Source organism: Heloderma suspectum, chromosome 3, assembly GCF_057233095.1.
Source record: "Heloderma suspectum isolate Gila_16-S chromosome 3, 16-S_ref, whole genome shotgun sequence".
Taxonomy (NCBI): domain Eukaryota; kingdom Metazoa; phylum Chordata; class Lepidosauria; order Squamata; family Helodermatidae; genus Heloderma; species Heloderma suspectum.
In genome coordinates this window covers 121,259,127-121,278,765 of record NC_139460.1, presented here as the reverse complement: position 1 = coordinate 121,278,765, position 19,639 = coordinate 121,259,127, and the positions used below count along the sequence as shown (strand labels likewise).

The following is a 19,639-nucleotide window of genomic DNA, read 5'->3' as shown; positions in this document are numbered from 1 at the left end:
AATATTATATGCCTTGCAGAAAGCAGATGAGCATTAAGAATTCTTATACAAAGAAATTAAAGGCTACATCTAAAAAAAATGAGCTTCAATTAAATTAGTGAAATGAATTGTTTCAATAGCAGAATACTTTTCTCTCAAATAGGTTTACTTAGAAACCTAAGGTCCAAACTACATGCAGCATGAGAAATCCATGATCAGATCTCCTGATTTTTAATTTTATTTTTTAAGACTTAAAATCAACCAAAACCCCTACATTGGATTGGGGCTGCAGCACCAAGAAAGACTTTACAAAACACCTCTTTCCATCCAAGTACTTTTCCCCATATAAATCCGCAATTAGTCACTGATGAGAACACAATTAGTTACAATATTGTATTTTCCCCCCACCCACAGCTAAGAGTAGGTTTCCAGGGAGTGGGGATGGGAGAGGGGTGTTTAAATCAGGGAAGCAGACTTTAGGAGAAAGATTCACCCCTTTCCCCAATCCAATTTGGGGGTCTCCCACAGCTGCTTTTAAGGATAAAAACAGTTGGGGGATATATGATCAGCTCTCTCAAGCCATGTCTAGCTTGGCCTTTTTACAATAAGTAAGAATCAAAACTTCTCCATTGACCAAAATGAACTTTATAAGCAAACATTTCTTACAGAAATTATGGAAAACTGAAAGACAGGAAGCTATTCCCAGGAAACAATTTAGGACAACATTTGCTAAGAATTGAAACAATACAGCCCATATAAAAACAAGTATTTTAACTAGGCTTAAGGAGAAAGGCTATGTTCCTATCATGAGTTCCATCATATCTTTAATTAATGTAATAGTTAAAGATCAGAGGAAAATTAATGTAATTGTACAAGAGGACATTAAGTAATACGTGGAAGCCACCTACCAGCGTGTCACTATTGTATGCTTGTGTGTAAACACGTCCATTTCTAGATAAGATTAAAAAGCGCTTCTCTGCACAAGCAATCTGTGTAACTCCAAGATTGGCAAGCCCTTCACACTGAATTGGACCACTCACATTAGCATAATATTTCCATCCTATTAACCCCCATGCAATGACTTCTTGCAAAGATCCCTGAAAGGGAATTGATTAAGAGAATAACATCACAAATATATCTTCATTAGAATGCACTTGGATCTCTTATTACTGCTTCAACTATTTTTTTTTCAGTTAGCTCCAGATTTATGCATTTAAAATTACCCAAACATACATCACAAAGGTTGTACACATATCTAGAAAAAGGAAGGGGATTTGGGACAACAAATCCCCAGCAATTATGTGAACGTGTCATATGACAAGAGGTTTATATTTATCTTCTTTGCACTTTGAGAAGTGCTTTAAATTTACTACTCAGTAGTATTTCACAACCTGGAAATTGGTATGCAGGTTCACAACCTTGAAGGCAGCAGTTGAATAAGAGAAGATACAAGGGACTTCATTTATGTTTGTTGATTTTGTGTAATTATTATAAGAAGGACCCAGAAGAGAAGCAGACAGAGGTTCAGCCCACACTCCAGTGCCTCCAAGTCTCCTATTCCTGCTGCAACTCCTCATCTCATTCCCTCCCACAAGCTTCTCCAGAAAGCCAGGTGACTCCAAAGAGTAGGCTCCAGTGCAGCATGATCAATAAGAAATTCAGAGTCCTCTGTATTGCACAACTGAGCTCCCCTCAGTTTCAACAGCTTTTGAAACCAAGGGGAGCTTCAAAAAGCTATTTGTGGTAAGACACAGGGAGAAGCTATCCAAAGTCAAAAAATACAGTGGGCCAGAATGAGCCCCTTGCATGAGCACCTCTTTGAATCTCAATCATTTTTTGGCTAATTTTTCATTTATCAATTAACTTTGCTTTATCAGCTGAAACCCCTTACTAGATAGCATATGCAAATTACCTTATGTGATGTTGGAGAACTGCACTGTGGTGGCATACAGGGAGTGGCTAGGCGATCTAAGTGAGCCATAATCACGACTGCTGTTTGCCTTAAATCAATTGCCAGCTCATTGTCCTGTGGCAATATTAGATACCTTAGGAAGTTTTCATTCGGACTTAGAGGGTAGGACAGCATCTTAAAATGAAAATGAAAAGCATTTAAAGCAAGCTCTCTCAACCCATGCCACATTATTAGGGTCATTTCAAAGGAATTTTGGATGAAGTAAACACTTCAGAGTTGTTAATACTTCAACAGGAGATACATTAGCTAACAACCATATTAGTGCAACACCTTTATTAAGCCGACTTAAAGGTCGGCCTAATAAAGATATAATGCTAATATGGATTTTTTTATTTTTCTTATGCCCAACACAGCTACCTTTTCTTTTTGTATTAGCTAATAAGTTATAGGTTTTACACTAGTTCCTATTGAAAAAGATAACCCCAATATCATAAAACTTCCTACTGGAAACCTCTGCTTGGGACATGATATAGAGCAGAGGTGGGAAACTTCAGGAGGTCTGGGGGCCATTTTCACACACACACCCTCTGCAAGCTGTACACACACACTCGTGGGTGCCAAAAGGAAGGGAAAAGGGAAAAAAAGAAAATGGCATCCAAAGCTACTATGGAACGCCCAAAGGTTCAGAATTAGCTTGAAAATAAGCTAATGTTGACCCTTTGGGGGTTCTGTAGTAGCTAGGGATGCAATTTTATTTGCAACAAAACATTAAACATTGTGCAGGATGCAGGCCACATGTTGCCCAGCCATGATGCACTGCGTAGATTATAGCTACAGATGCTAACAGAACTAGAGCCTCAGAACAATGAATATCTCCAGTCCAGAGCAACAGTTACTCAAATGTTTTCAGTTTTCATTTCAGCCTCTTTTATTTGCACTCATATCACAACTGATTGTAGGAGACTTACAAATGCATGTGAAATGCAACTTATAATGGGCACATTGCCTTAATTTAAACTAAACTTGAAGTATGCATGGTTGGTGATAATAATAACAACATTATTAGTTATTACATTTCTACACCACCTAATAGCCAAAGCTCTCTGGGCAGTTTTTGTTGTTCAGTCGTGTCCGACTCTTCGTGACCTCATGGACCATAGCACGCCAGGCCTTCCTGTCCTGCGCTCTTTCCCAGAGCGTGCTCAAGTCCATATACATTGCATCAGTGATGCTATCTAGCCATCTCATCCTCTGCCATCCCCTTCTCCTTTTGCCTTCAGTCTTTCCCAGCATCAGGGTCTTTTCCAGAGTTTTCTCTTCGCATTAGGTGGCCAAAATATTTGAGCTTCAGCTTCAGGATCTGTCCTTTCAATGAGCACTCAGGGTTGATTTCCTTGAGGATGGACTGATTTGACCTCCTTGCAGTCCAGGGGACTCGTAAGAGTCTTCTCCAGCACCACAGTTCGAAGCATCAATTCTTCGGTGCTCAGCCTTCCTTATAATCCAGCTCTCACAGCCATATGTTACTACTGGGAAAACCATAGCTTTGATTAGACGGACCTTTGTCAGCAAGGTGATGTCTCTGCTTCTTACTATGCTGTCTAGGTTAGCCATAGCTTTCCTCCCAAGAAGCAAGCGTCTTTAATTTCATGGCTACAGTCACCGTCTGCGGTGATCTTGGAGCCCAAGAAAATAAAATCTGTCACTGCTTCCATTTCTTCCCCTTCCATATGCCAGGAAGTGATGGGGCCAAATGCCATGAGCTTCGTTTTTTTAATGTTGAGTTTCAAACCAGCTTTTGCACGCTCCACTTTCACCCTCAACAAGAGGCTCTTGAGATCCTCTTCGCTTTCTGCCATTAGGGTGGTATCATCTGCATATCTGAGGTTGTTGATAATTCTCCCGGCAATCTTAATTCCGACCTGTGATTCATCCAACCCGGCGTTTCTCATGATGTACTCTGCATATAAGTTAAATAAGCAGGGTGACAATATGCAGCCTTGTCGTACTCCTTTCCCAATTTTGAACCAATCAGTTGTTCCATGTCCGGTTCTTACTGTTGCTTCTTGACCCTTGTACAGGTTTCTCAGGAGACAGGTAAGGTGGTCTGGTACCCCCATCTCTTTCAGAATTTGCCACAGTTTGTTGTGATCCACACAATCAAAGGCTTTAGCGTAGTCAATGAAGCAGAAATAGATGTTTTTCTGGAATTCTCTTGCTTTCTCCATGATGCAGCAAATGTTGGCGATTTGATCTCTAGTTCCTCTGCCTCTTTGAAACCCAGCTTGTACTTCTGGTAGTTCTTGGTTCACATGCTGCTGAAGCCTAGCTTGTAGGATTTTGAGTATCACCTTGCTGGCATGTGAAATGAGCGCAATTGTACGGTAGTTTGAACACTCTTTGGCATTGCCCTTCTTTGGAATTGGAATGTAAACTGACCTTTTCCAGTCTTGCGGCCATTGTTGAGTGTTCCAAATTTGTTGGCATATTGAATGCAGCACTTTAACAGCATCATCTTTTACGATTTTAAATAGCTCAGCTGGAATACTGTCATCTCCGCTAGCTTTGTTGTTAGTAATGCTTCCTAAGGCCCACTTGACTTCACTCTCGAGGATATCCGGCTCAAGTTCAGTGACCGCACTATCATGGCTATCAAGGACATTCATATCTTTCCTGTATAGTTCTTCTGTGTATTCTTGCCACCTCTTCTTAATCTCATCTGCTTCTGTTAGGTCCCTGCCTTCTTTGTCCTTTATCATGCCCGTCTTTGCACAAAACGCTCCCTTGAGATCTCCGATTTTCTTGAAGAGATCTCTAGTCTTTCCCATTCTGTTGTTTTCCTTGATTTCTTTGCATTGTTCATTTAAGAAGGCCCTCTTGCATCTCCTTGCTATTCTCTGGAACTCTGCACTCAGTTGGGTGTATCTTCCCCTTTCTCCCTTGCTTTTCGCTTCCATTCTTTCGTGAGCTACTTGTAAAGCCTCATCAGACAGCCACTTGGCTTTCTTGCATTTCTTTTTCTTTGGGATGGATTTCGTTGCTCCCTCCTGAACAATGTTACAGACCTCCGTCCATAGTTCCTCAGGCACTCTGTCTATCAGGTCTAATCCCTGAAATCTATTCCTCACCTCCACTGTATATTCATAAGGGATATGATTGAGGTCATACCTGAACGGTTTAGTGGTTTCCCCTATGTTCTTCAATTTAAGCTGAAATTTTGCAAGAAGCAGCTCATGATCTGAGCCACAGTCAGCTCCAGGTCTTGCTTTTACTGACTGTATGGAGCGTCTCCATCTTTGACTGCAAAGTACATAATCAATCTGATTTCGATATTGACCATCTGGTGATGTCCATGTGTAGAGTCGCCTCTTGTGCTGTTGGAAAAGAGTGTTTGCTATGATCAGCGTGTTCTCTTGGCAAAACTCTATTAGCTTTTGTCCTGCTTCATTTTGTACACCAAGGCCATGCTTGCCTGTTATCCCGGTGATTTCTTGACTTCCTACTTTAGCATTCCAATCCCCTATGATGAAGAGGACATCTTTTTTTGGTGTTAGTTCTAGAAGGTGTTGTAGGTCTTCATAGAACCCATCAACCTCAGCTTCTTCGGCATCACAACTGTGATGTTGAATGGTTTGCCTTGGATTCGTACTGAGATCATTCTATCATTTTTAAGATTGTACCCCAGTACTGCTTTTCCCACCCATTTGTTGACTATGAGTGCTACTCCATTTCTTCTAAGGGATTCTTGCCCACAGTAGTAGATTTGATGGTCACCTGAATTAAATTCGCCCATGCTTGTCCATTTTAGTTCGCTGATTCCCAAGATGTCGATGTTCAATTTTGCCATCTCATGTTTGACCACCTCCAGCTTACCTTGATTCATTGATCTTACATTCCAGGTTCCTAAACAATATTGTTCTTTACAGCATCGGATTTTCTTTTCACCACCAGACACATCCACAGCTGAGTGTCCTTTCGGCTTTGGCCCAGCCGCTTCACTCTTTCTGGCGCTACTTGGAAATTCCCTCTGCTCTTCCCCAGTAGTATATTGGACACCTTCCGACCTCAGGGGCTCACCTTCCAGCGTCATATCTTTTAGCCTTGTGATACGTTCCATGGGGTTTTCTTAGCAAGAATACTGGAGTGGGTTGCCATTTCCTTCTCCGGTGGACCACATTTTGTCAGAACTCTCTGCCATGACCTGTCTGTCTTGGGTGGCCCTGCACAGCATAGCTTATGGCTTCACTGAGTTATGCAAGCCCCTTCGCCACAACAAGGCAGTGATCCATGAAGGGGCTGGGCAGTTTACAAAAGATTAAAACCTCAAAAATTCAATATATAACATAATATAAAAACCATAATATTAACATTAATGAAACATTGTTTCAAGTGAGTGTATGTTGGATCACAGCCTAAATGAATACATCATAGAGGTACATACCTGAAGTTCTTCTTCAGTATTGTTTATCTCTTTGTTACAAATTATACTCTGAAACCTTTGCAGTAAAGGAAGGAGGGGGGCACTGGTTCCCTGTGCTGATCGTTCATTATCTGTTTCCCGTGTGCCATTGTCCCAAAGTTGAAGCAACAGCATGACAGCAGACAACATTTGGCTGGAAAAAATGGAGCCAAAGTTGAATGTGCTGTGAAAAAAATCTTACATAATCACCATTTCTGTTTCCCTCACTTTTTATAAGGAATTCCCCCATACCCCATTTTAAGCATGATGTAATATACACTGAAGTGTTCACATCACTATAAGCAGATCCTGAAATGAGAAATTCCTTGCATTAACTACCTTAGTGTGCCTCTCTGGACAGCCAATTCTAATAATATAGCAAGTGCCAAGTGTTGGTCTTGCAATGGAATGTTTCCTGATCCTTTTGAACCCGGAGCTCCATGGATGTCCCTAGTTGAAAAACACAAGTTATAAAAAGGATTATTATTCCAATACATGGAAGTAAAATCCATGTATTGGATTATTATGCAGTGTTTTTACACAAATCATTTTAAAAATATAGTTATTCCACACTGCTGATTCTTCTTTCCCAATTTCTTTATATACAAATAATGGATTGAATCTAGTTGTGTCATTCCGTTCACGGGAACAGCTCCATCAGTGAAATCAGGAAGGGTGACAGTTTCCCTTCTGCCCTGCAACCCCCCACATGCTCTTAAAACCTGCTCTGGAGGGCTGGAAAAACCCTGGAGCAGATTTTTTGATGGTATGGAGGGTTGAAAGGGGTAGGGGGAGAAAGCCTAATTGCACTGGTAGATTTCCACTAGTGCAATGGTATTTAAGCCTATTAATGCAACATTACTACCCCTCCATACTGACCTATATTTCCAGAATAAATATATATTCATACAAATAAATCCAGGGTATACAATTTCAAAAAATGAAAAGGGAGAAATATGACCCAGAGTTTACATTCACGCTATTGTAATTTCAAGACATTAATAAGTGACACCAAATTTTTAACTCCAGTTTCCTTAGAGTTATTCAAGCAAAGAACATAGAAATGAAAATCGTAATGCTAGAACTCCTCAAAAGAATCTTTAAACATTAAACCTTAAAATGTGGCCCAGGAGCAAGTTCAAACGATATTTAAAGAAGAAACTTACCCAGTTACAACAGACCTTAGAAATTTAGTTGCTCTCTCCACAACTTCCAGCCATACAGATGATACTGTTCCTTCATCAAAGAGTGATGCTTCTGGTAGTGCTCGCAGGGCATCAAGAGACTCTTGTAACAATTCACTGCAGAGATCTGCATCTTCACCTAACAATGTTATAACAATGTTATATTGTTAGCTATGGTAGGATATTTTATAATACAGGAAATACAGTGTAACTTGTCAAAACTGATCTGCAAACACACACTTGGAATTCTGCCAATAAATTGAAAAGCCACATCACGGCATCTATAAAATGGGAAGAATAATGATCTACCTTCAAGGGGGCAGAGGGAGAATGAGGATAAAACACAAAGCATTTTGCAAACTAAGGCCAGAAGTCAAAGAACCACAAAACTAGTTCTGCAGACCCAAGCAGGCTTTGGGCTTGAGCTTCTCAAATAGCAGCCCCCTCTCATCCTGCTGAATAGCAAATTCATTTGGGGCTGAGGGGACTTCCAAAAACTAACTGAGTTACAAAGACTCACCAGGTCTGCACAACTTCTCAAGTAGCTCTTTGGATCCACAGTCTGGAAGTGCTATATAAATACAAGTCACTACCTCTCATCCTCAGAGCTGTGTCTGCAACATGGAAATGAAAACTGGGACCTATTTAACAGAGTTGTCACCGAGAGGCATACTGCCTTGACACTTAGGAATGAGCACGGTCCATAACACTAAGACTGAAATGCTACAAAAGCTTCCCTGGATGTAGGTCTCACTGAACTCAAAGGGACTTACCTCTGAGTAAATATGCATAAGATTGCACTGTAATTTCACCCTAAATTCACCCTAAATGAAAACACCATAGTTGGAAGAGAAACCTATTACCAGTATGGTGGGGAAACCAAGTTAATCAGATGCACAGCATCATCCAACTGTACCTGATCTCCAAGCTCTCCGTAGGAACGCAAACGCAAATGAAAGGGCAGCTCTGGATCCTACACGGGCAAGACCTTCTACACCTTTGCCTACAGGTCTGGGACTGTACAAAAAAAACTGATTAGAGAAGCACGTAAGCCTTGTTTAAACAAAACATCTACACAAACATCCTTTAAAACATTAAAACCCAGGAATCAAATCTAACTGTCCCCAAAAAATCCAAACAACGCACTAACATCTCCGGTATATTGGCAGGAAACAGCTGTATTATCACACTATAGTCCGTAAGATGCATAACACATTTATATTCATGTCCATTCAAAATCAAGATTATAAGCTGCTAACACTTCTTCATACTGAGAAACAAAAGACTAGTGAAATTCCTGCATTGAGCAGGGGGTTGGACATGATGGTCTTATAGGCCCCTTCCAACCCTACTATTGAACAGCTCTGACTGAAAGAAGAATGCCAGACAACAGTACAAAAAGGTTAGGGGACGAAAGAGTCTTTGAACTAGTCTTTACCTTTTCTTGTCCACAGCAGGCAGAGGAATATTGCTGCTTTTCCACTTAACCTTGACATTATCCTGAAGAACAGTCCTATTTAGCGCAATAAAATAGCGTTCTAAGATAGCAAGCCTCTGTTTTAGCCTCAGAGCAGAGAGCGTTGTTGTGGCAGTTCTCTTGGCTAGTGCTTGCTGCTCCTTCACCAGGACATAAAGGCACTCTTTTAGCTCATTCACATCTAGAACACAAGAACATTAGTCATCTAATGCATTCAGCACAATGTATAGAACTGTCCAAAAACTGAACACAGCTTGAATTCAATCATTGGCATTCGCAGGCATTCTCAGACACTGACCAGACCCAAATCTTAATTTCAGCAAGGTAATTTCATCACATGGCTTCAGACTATCGAGTTAATTACTACTCTTTCTTTAAGATCTATTTTATAAGGAGCAAGTTTCAGCAGGACTCCATGAATGAAAATGAGTATCTGGATAGACATTACTTGAAGTTAAGTAGCTTATTTTACATGTACTTGTCAATTAGAATTAATCATAGGTACAGAATGAAATTTACTGTGTAGGTGTACTTTGAGTGTAGTAATTGCTTTTCATATTAGCTAGCTTTTTTTTCCTAGACAAATTAAGAAATCTGTGTTTTCTAAGCTCCTACTGATATCAACGACACCAGTGGCATGTTCACTGTTAGTGGCCAGTGATATACTCAGGACATAACAAAGCCATCTATCTGGTAGGCTTTAAGTGCCACAACAACTACAAAACAAGAACAAAAACAAATGAGCTTAATTATCTGTTCTGTATGTTGGGTCAAGTCCAATCAAGCGCATACTGCAGTACATATTTGCCCCACTTGGAGTAGTTTTGCCTCTAGTGCAGAGGTCAAGATGTTCTGAACTGCCATCATCTCTGGCTATTGATGATGCTGGCTGCGGCTGAAGGGAGTTGTAGTCGAAACCATCTGGAGGGCACCAGGTTACCTACCTCTGCTTTAGTGTAACTGAGCCAAACAGCACTGTAATGCTGGACAGGCAGGCAGGAGCCTAGGCCTGAGCCCCTGCCAAAGCCAGAATGACTTACCACAAGTTTCTACTATTTATGCCTTATGGCACTTATGCTGTACATTGGACACCCATGAACTACAAAATTAGGGTTATTGTTGTTGTTTTAAGTGTGACTGTAATTATCACTTCTACATAGTAATTTTGTGTGTTCACATTTTTATTTTGTCTGTCATTGTATGTCTGCACTAAATTGAATATATAAGCTACTATTTGAGGGGAAAAAAGGCATAAAAATGCAGTTTTACAGTCAGATTTGTCGCCAGAATTATTTGCACTATACTGAGCTATAACAGAGAAGTAAGCACTTGTTCAGGTTGTACATTTTGGTTCAAAACGCAGGTCTCTAGGACACTTACACCAATTCCCAAATGTTTTAAGAGTAGATATTAAAGGACACAGTTTCAATTCAGCAATGACCTACCATAAAGCCTTCACACTGGACCGCACTCATTTCACTAATGATTTTTTTCTGCAACTGTCTCATCCAAAATTAAAGTGCTCTAAAATTATACAGAAGCTTTTTATCTTTGGCAGATCCTGAAAGCAGCATGGGGATGAGAAAGAGTACTTGCATTTCATATGCTGATACTAATTATCTTAGTTTCCTAGTACTTGTGAAGTAGCACTTAAAAGTTGCAGAACAGGACCCAAGATTGCAGACTATACAAACATGTTCATAAATTTAAGAAGATACCACAAGAAAAGAAACAAGAAGGGAGTCTTGATTTGTTGCTTATCCTGCATGCATATATATATATATATATATATATATATATAAACACCAGCTGAGAATTGAACCTATTACTACCCAGAGGACAAAGAAAAAAATGTGAAGGCAGAAAATGAAACTTCCTCAAGTCTTTATAGATCTTCCATAGGATCTATAGGATCCTATGAAATAGGATCCTATAGGATATGTTATCAGCCTCTTGACCCCCAGATCCTATTACCCCAGTCATTTTAGTAGGGACACATCACAACTATTCTTTGATGAGCTTCCGCCAGGCTTTAAAAACCTGGCTGTTCAGACAGGCATTTGGGGTGAGTTAGGGTTTTTTAGAGCAATGTTGTTTTGTTATATTGTTTTTTTCAGTTGATTAAGCCTCGTGTGGCGCAGAGTGGTAGGCGGCAGTATTGCAACCGAAACTCTCCCCACGACCTGAGTTCGATCCCAGCGGAAGCTGGGTCCCAGGTAGCCAGCTCAGTTCGACTCAGCCTTCCATACTTCCGAGGTTGGTAAAATGAGTACCCAGCTTGCTGGGGGAAAGGTAGTCATGACTGGGGAAGGGAATGGCAAACCACCCCGCCATAGTCTGCCATGAAAATGCCAGCGAAAGCGGTGTCCCTCTAGGAGTCAGCAATGACTCGGTGCTTGCACAGGAGGAACCTTTCCTTCATGTAAATTTGATATTAGTATTGTACGCCGCCTAGAGTGACTGGGTAGCCGGCCAGATGGGTGGCTAATATATCTAATAAATAAATACTATCAGCCCAGTAGTTTGTTGTTGTTGTTCAGTCGTTCAGTCGTGTCCGACTCTTCGTGACCCCATGGACCATAGCACGCCAGGCCTTCCTGTCCTGCACTCTCTCCCGGAGCGTGCTCAAGTTCATATTCATTGCATCCGTGATGCTATCTAGCCATCTCATCCTCTGCCGTCCCCTTCTCCTTTTGCCTTCAGTCTTTCCCAGCATCAGGGTCTTTTCCAGGGAGTTTTCTCTTCGCATTAGGTGGCCAAAATATTGGAGCTTCAGCTTCATTATCTGTCCTTCCAATGAGCACTCAGGGTTGATTTCCTTTAGGATGGACTGATTTGACCTCCTTGCAGTCCAGGGGACTCGTAAGAGTCTTCTCCAGCACCACAGTTCGAAAGCATCAATTCTTCGGCGCTCAGCCTTCCTTATAGTCCAGCTCTCACAGCCATACATTACTACTGGGAAAACCATAGCTTTGATTAGACGGACCTTTGTCGGCAAGGTGATGTCTCTGCTTCTTACTATGCTGTCTAGGTTTGCCATAGCTTTCCTCCCAAGGAGCAAGCGTCTTTTAATTTCATGGCTACAGTCACCGTCTGCGGTGATCTTGGAGCCCAAGAAAGTAAAATCTGTCACTGCTTCCATTTCTTCCCCTTCTATATGCCAGGAAGTGATGGGGCCAGATGCCATGATCTTAGTTTTTTTAATGTTGAGTTTCAAACCAGCTTTTGCACTCTCCTCTTTCACCCTCAACAAGAGGCTCTTGAGATCCTCTTCGCTTTCTGCCATTAGGGTGGTATCGTCTGCATATCGGAGGTTGTTGATAATTCTCCCGGCAATCTTAATTCCGACCTCTGATTCATCCAACCCGGCATTTCTCATGATGTACTCTGCATAGAAGTTAAATAAGCAGGGTGACAATATGCAGCCTTGTCGTACTCCTTTCCCAATTTTGAACCACTCGGTTGTTCCATGTCTGGTTCTTACTGTTGCTTCTTGACCCTCGTACAGGTTTCTCAGGAGACAGGTAAGGTGGTCTGGTACTCCCATCACTTTAAGAATTTGCCACAGTTTGTTGTGATCCACACAATCAAAGGCTTTAGCGTAGTCAATGAAGCAGAAATAGACGTTTTTCTGGAATTCTCTTGCTTTCTCCATGATGCAGCGAATGTTGGCGATTTGATCTCTAGTTCCTCTGCCTCTTCGAAACCCAGCTTGTACTTCCGGTAGTTCTCGGTTCGCATACTGCTGAAGCCTAGCTTGTAGGATTTTGAGCATCACCTTGCTGGCATGTGAAATGAGCGCAATTGTGCGGTAGTTTGAACACTCTTTGGCGTTGCCCTTCTTTGGAATTGGAATGTAAACTGACCTTTTCCAGTCTTGTGGCCACTGTTGAGTGTTCCAGATTTGTTGGCATATTGAATGCAGCACTTTAACAGCATCATCTTTTAGGATTTTAAATAGCTCGGCTGGAATACTGTCATCTCCGCTAGCTTTGTTGTTACTAATGCTTCCTAAGGCCCACTTGACTTCACTCTCTAGGATGTCCGGCTCAAGTTCAGTGACCGCACTATCATGGCTATCAGGGACATTCAGATCTTTCCTGTATAGTTCTTCTGTGTATTCTTGCCACCTCTTCTTAATCTCATCTGCTTCTGTTAGGTCCCTGCCTTCTTTGTCCTTTATCATGCCCGTCTTTGCACAAAACGTTCCCTTGAGATCTCCAATTTTCTTGAAGAGATCTCTAGTCTTTCCCATTCTGTTGTTTTCCTCGATTGCTTTGCATTGTTCATTTAAGAAGGCCTTCTTGTCTCTCCTTGCTATTCTCTGGAACTCTGCATTCAGTTGGGTATATCTTCCCCTTTCTCCTTTGCTTTTCGCTTCCCTTCTTTCCTCAGCTACTTGTAAAGCCTCATCAGACAGCCACTTGGCTTTCTTGCATTTCTTTTCCTTTGGGATGGATTTCGTTGCTGCCTCCTGAACAATGTTACGGACCTCCGTCCATAGTTCCTCAGGCACTCTGTCTATCAGGTCTAATCCCTGAAATCTATTCCTCACCTCCACTGTATATTCATCAGGGATATGATTTAGGTCATACCTGAACGGTTTAGTGGTTTTCCCTACGTTCTTCAATTTCAGCCGAAATTTTGCAAGAAGCAGCTCATGATCTGAGCCACAGTCAGCTCCAGGTCTTGTTTTGACTGACTGTATGGAGCTTCTCCATCTTTGGCTGCAAAGGACATAATCAATCTGATTTCGATATTGACCATCTGGTGACGTCCATGTGTAGAGTCGCCTCTTGTGCTGTTGGAAAAGAGTGTTTGCTATGATCAGCATGTTCTCTTGGCAAAACTCTATTAGCTTTTGTCCTGCTTCATTTTGTACACCAAGGCCATGCCTGCCTGTTATCCCGGTGATTTCTTGACTTCCTACTTTAGCATTCCAATCCCCTATGATGAAGAGGACATCTTTTTTTGGTGTTAGTTCTAGAAGGTGTTGTAGGTCTTCATAGAACCGATCAACCTCAGCTTCTTCGGCCTCAGTGGTTGGGGCATAGACTTGAATTACTGTGATGTTGAATGGTTTGCCTTGGATTCGTACTGAGATCATTCTATCATTTTTAAGATTGTACCCCAGTACTGCTTTTCCCACCCTTTTGTTGACTATGAGTGCTACTCCATTTCTTCTAAGGGATTCTTGCCCACAATAGTAGATATGATGGTCACCTGAATTAAATTCGCCCATGCCTGTCCATTTTAGTTCGCTGATTCCCAAGATGTCGATGTTCAATCTTGCCATCTCATGTTTGACCACCTCCAGCTTACCTTGATTCATTGATCTGACATTCCAGGTTCCTAAACAATATTGTTCTTTACAGCATCGGATTTTCTTTTCACCGCCAGACACATCCACAGCTGAGTGTCCTTTCGGGTTTGGCCCAGCCGCTTCACTCTTTCTGACGCTACTTGGAAATACCCTCTGCTCTTCCCCAGTGATCCCTTCATGGATCACTGCCTTGTTGTGGCGAAGGGGCTTGCGTAACTCAGTGAAGCCATAAGCTATGCCGTGCAGGGCCACCCAAGACGGACAGGTCATGGCAGAGAGTTCTGACAAAATGTGGTCCACTGGAGAAGGAAATGGCAACCCACTCCAGTATTCTTGCCAAGAAAACCCCATGGAACGTGTCACAAGGCTAAAAGATATGACGCCGGAAGATGAGCCCCTCAGGTCGGAAGGTGTCCAATATGCCCAGTAGTTACTTCCTTACTAAATCAAGAACCATTCTGGTTCAATCTTGGGAAGACTCAATGGTCAAACTAGACATTACAGTGGAGTCCATAACAGGATTTCCCATCTCTTCGAGAAAAAGCTAAGGTGTTATGCCTGAACTGGATTAGGAACATGGTGCTTGTGATGGGGACATAACCTTTCTTTCTCCTTCCCCATGCCATTTTCACATATTAAATCACTCTCTAGCTGCTGTTGGCCCTGTTAGAGAAAATATATAAGATGATGCATTTTGCCCCCACCCCCAAACAAGGCAAATACCAGCGGGGGTAGATTCAGGTCAGGAAAACAGCATGGAAGAAACAGTTAAATTCTCCCTTCCCCCAGCAACATGGTCTCAATTTAGTTCAACTTTCCCCACAGTTTCTTTTAAAATAAACAAAGAGATAGGGGATCCTATCACAAGTTTATTAAGTCTCATCTAGTTTGACCTTGGAAGCACTGGCTATCTGACAAGCACTGAACAGCATCTCAGTTAATCTTGGGTAACTGATTTTTAAGCAACCCCACACCTCACAGTATTTGTCTAGAACAGCTTAGATTTGTCTGAATCTGAACAAGGTTCACCACCATTAAGAAAATCTTCTTGTAATGTTCAGTGAATATCTTTAGGTTATGTAGATCTGTTTCATGTATAATCATGAAGTTGAAAGTGTGTGTGTGTGTGTGTGTGTGCGCGCGCGCGCACGCATGCACACACACGCATCCGTCCATCCCCCAAACTTGTCAGGTGACTACAGAATTTATCTCTCCTTGTTCTCCTTCACCAAGATGTATGCAGCCCTACTACTCATCATTGCTACCTAACCCAGGAGAATCAACAAAGCATTAAATAAACGGAATCCTTGTAGAAGGCCTGTTCTGGTCATGTCATGTTCATATTCTTTGCAAATGTGTGGTGTCTTTTTACAAACATCATAAATAAACCAGAATTAGAATTATTAGCAGTTACACTCTTCTGCCATGCCAATGTGTTGCAATCCAAACCGATTCCTGGTTTCTAAGATACTCATTCATGATTTTGCTTAATGGAAAGGAATAGACATGGCATGTAACATCTACTAAACTAGATCAGGAAGTATGTAGGATTTTCTTTGAATTTGGTGCAGTTAACACAAACTTTGAAGTAAGTCCTTTACAAAGCCTTTTTCAAAACATTCAATAAAATGTAATTGTTTAACTACTGCAAAACAAATCAGAGCCAGCTTGTTTGTTGCTGTAACCATATAGCACTTCCAGACTTTTATTTTGTAAACAAAACCCCAAGGGAACATACTGCAGCACATGGTCATTTGCAAGTCAGCATTTTGTAACAGCGATTCCTGCCCAATATCAGCAGCTTGCCCTGTTGCTCGAGACTTACTATGAACAGCCCAGCTGTGTGTGTTGATTCTTCTTGCCCTCTCAAAAGGCATTTTGTAGCCTTTTCTAGAGGCCACTATACGTTGCAAATATCCCTCAACACCAATCTCTACTCTCAGGTTTTTAACAGCTGCCTTTTGATAATTATTTACACAGAAACCTTATGTGAAGTGTCAAAACACTTTTCACCACCCTCTGTTGGCCACCATACACACATGCTTAGCTTTGACCCATTTCCCAGTTCACTAATGGCCAACAATAAGAGAAACTTATTGGTTAGCCAAAACAGACAACACAGAGAAGAACTATTGCTATAATAAAATGCAGACAGAACCATTAGATTATAAATGTTCTGAGAAGGGACCAACTAAATCACTGCAGAGGATATCATTTAGCATACTCTTGATACGAAATTGTAAGTGGTAGGTAGTAGGAAAGCTATTCAGAAAAACTAATCAGGGCAGTATTGTTTGCTAAATGAAATACTGAAGAAGCCTACAACCAATCTTTTCAAAGCAAAGCTGCATAAACATCACACAGCCTCAACACACTTTTTAAAAAGTGAAGACAATGAGCTGGTTGCACCATGGCAACCTAATTTTTTTGACCCCTACATTTGAGTCCTTAAAATATTCACAGCAATAAAAGCAATTCACATGACACATTAAAAGCAATTCAAACTATTTTCATTAGTTAATTCCCAAATCCCCAGCAAATCAAAGAATCAAGACTGAAACCTGCTAAATGTGTAACTTCCAGAAAGTACCTTAGAAAAAAGTATCTGAGTGGATTACTATATTTTGATTCATTATCTTGACCATAGGTTATAATATAATGCAACTAGACTTAGGGTTGGATCCAGACTTAGTCACACTTAAGAGTAAACCCACTGAAATAAATAGGACTTAAATTAGTCACAACTAAGTCTGGATACAATTCACAATGTGGGAGACGTGTGAGCAGAATCTTCTACAGTTTTTAAAAAAGGTAATCAAAGCCTCTATTACACCACCTGTATGTTTTCTTGTTGTAAGCCTGGCTTTTTTGGCTCATAGGAGCATCAGCCAGTTTCCCTAGTGACTTAAGGGTAGGTGCTCACTTGCTACCGCCAGATAGTAATACCTGCTAATACCTGGCCCTGCCACTTAGCTGAAATCCAAAGTAGCACATGCCCATTGCCCTAGCAATAAGACCAGGAACCACCACTGCACTGGGTCTGACAGCAACAAGACAGTTTGGACCTATAAATGCCAATTATGGGTACAGGATAATTCAACCTAATAGTTTAGTATTCAGTAATGGCTATTCTTGGTTATACTAGGATCATTTTAGTGATAATTTGCCCCCTGAAAACTAGAAATTGTAAATAAAAAAACCCTTTATCCTTGGCAGAATAAAGATTCCCTATTTAAAAAAATTAAGTTTTTAATTGGAAATTTATTTAATTCAGAAGTAGATTTTAGTGGCTAGTGTCACATTCCTGCGATCCTTTCACAATCAACACAAGCGCAGATTTTAGGAAAGTCTCAGACTGCATAGAACCTGCTAATCCACACTTCTACTAATATCAACAGAGGAGACGGAAGCGGAGCTTAGAATGCGACGGACCCTAGCATTCCTCAAGTAATGCCCCTTGCCCTCTTCCGAAACTTGAGTTTTCATAGTAGAGGAATGGGGGAGCCGTTCAGGCTGGGCCATCTGTATCTCAAGGTCATGGGATGAAAGTCTCGCCATATCTGGGCTCACCAAGGAGAGTGCCTTCCTCTGCTCTTGCTGTTCCTATCCTGATTCTGAATCTGAGCTGCCAGATATCTCCACATGCTCAGATTCATTCCTGACAGCTATATATGTGTAAGCCGCTTTTAACTGGGACCCCAGTTCTAAAAACCATGTACTTAGAACCAGAAGTTTTGATAGAATTTACTTGTAAATGTTTCTAAGATTGTAGCCTCAATCTATTAAATAGGCTATACAAGTAACCTACTACCTTTTGGCAAATTTGCTTCAAGGAACCCATAGAAGATGCAATTACAGCTGCTACGATAATTGCTTACAATGTCTCCATGAAACTACTTTGGTAATTGTAACCACTGTGTGCACTACTTTTGAAGTGATTTCCTAATGCAATTTGTAGCAGCAGAAGCAGCAAGAGGAACCAAAATACCATGTAGCTTAAAGAGGGCCCCTTCTCTCCTCACAAATCAAAGACTTCATGGGCTGCTCAATCACAACACTAGTTAGAAAACCTGTCTTTTACTTATTAACAGAACTGATACTGACTATAGATGCACATACTGAGTGTTTTTCCTTTACTTTACTGTCATGGAAGTAAAACACTCAGTTGAAGCCCATTTAGTATTTTAATCTGCTAGCAAGGTCAATCATAACTGTAAAATTGGTATTAAAGGCGCTTTGGACATCGTGAAACAAATACAAGACATGAGGAACAATTGCTTTACAACTAGGGACGCTGTTTCTATCCCAGCCAAGATCCTGGGTTCATCTTGCTAACTTGGGTATTAAGCCATTTTCCAGAAAGTGTGTACCAAGCAGTCTCTTTCATAAAACATGGGCGCAAAACAAATAACCTTAGAACTCCTTAAAACCAAAGTGTAGTATCCAGTTAACCTCTCCCGCCAACAGAACAGCTTCTGAAGGATTGGAGGACTCTTCAAAGCAGATTTTGGGTGGATGCAGAGGCTGAGAAAACCTTTCTCTTGCCTTCCCCATGCCGTTTTCCTTGATTATATCACCACTTAGCTGCTGTTGGCTCTGTTAACAGAAAACATACAGACATGGGGGGGGGATTCCTGTTGTGCAGGTGAATGTTCAGTTGTGCAATATTGGATTTCTCCTGAAGTAATTTATAACAGAGAAGAAGCAGACAAAATAGTATAAAAGTAGCAAAATAAAGGACTAAGTTTATGATCTTCATAGTTTGGCTTAGGTGGTAGTACAAAGTAAGGCACAAGACTTCGTGTTTCAAAAGCCTTTTGTTCAGGCCATTTCAAGAATCCAACATGACACTAGAGATGTAATGCTTCCATTCTTTTCACAATCACTCATCACCACCAACTGCCACCATCAATTGACAGACAGTCCTCTTAGCAATTCTTTTGCATAACTTTGGTTATTAGCTAGCTGCCTTGAACATACTAATGGAAAGGCAGGATGTAAACCAAAGTTAAATTAAGACCTCCAGGAGCTACAAGCAGACTAGACAGAATATAAAAATACTTCGGATAAGGCCTGATCAGGGATCACTGTGTGTGGCAGACAGGATTAAACAAAGGAAATGCAAATTAAAACATATCCAGGAAGGATGACTTTGCTTTGCTGGCCATTCCCCACAAAGGTATCTGGCCCTTTTGAAATGGAAGCCAGTACAGCCAAGCTGGCCCAACCTTAGCAATCATGGTCAACACAAGGTAGGTTCATCATATACATTAATACCAAATTAAGGTAGTCAAGTACCTATCAG

General features: G+C 41.1%; 1 protein-coding gene across 10 annotated transcripts in view; it reads right to left on the bottom strand.

Annotated features, from left to right (window-relative positions):
• Nucleotides 1-19,639, bottom strand: part of HERC2 (HECT and RLD domain containing E3 ubiquitin protein ligase 2) — a 131,374-nt gene that overhangs the window by 94,676 nt on the left and 17,059 nt on the right. For 8 of the 10 annotated variants that reach the window (XM_084844336.1, XM_084844333.1, XM_084844338.1 and 5 more), the window contains exons 5-11: nucleotides 8,973-9,192; nucleotides 8,451-8,551; nucleotides 7,517-7,673; nucleotides 6,690-6,800; nucleotides 6,333-6,504; nucleotides 1,892-2,065; nucleotides 888-1,076 (exon numbers count right to left, since the gene is read on the bottom strand). In XM_084844336.1, the coding sequence (XP_084700462.1) occupies nucleotides 888-1,076; nucleotides 1,892-2,065; nucleotides 6,333-6,504; nucleotides 6,690-6,800; nucleotides 7,517-7,673; nucleotides 8,451-8,551; nucleotides 8,973-9,192 (1,124 nt within the window). The remainder of the gene's footprint in view (nucleotides 1-887; nucleotides 1,077-1,891; nucleotides 2,066-6,332; nucleotides 6,505-6,689; nucleotides 6,801-7,516; nucleotides 7,674-8,450; nucleotides 8,552-8,972; nucleotides 9,193-19,639) is intronic. The other 2 variants (XM_084844340.1, XM_084844341.1) reach the window with 1 other exon arrangement.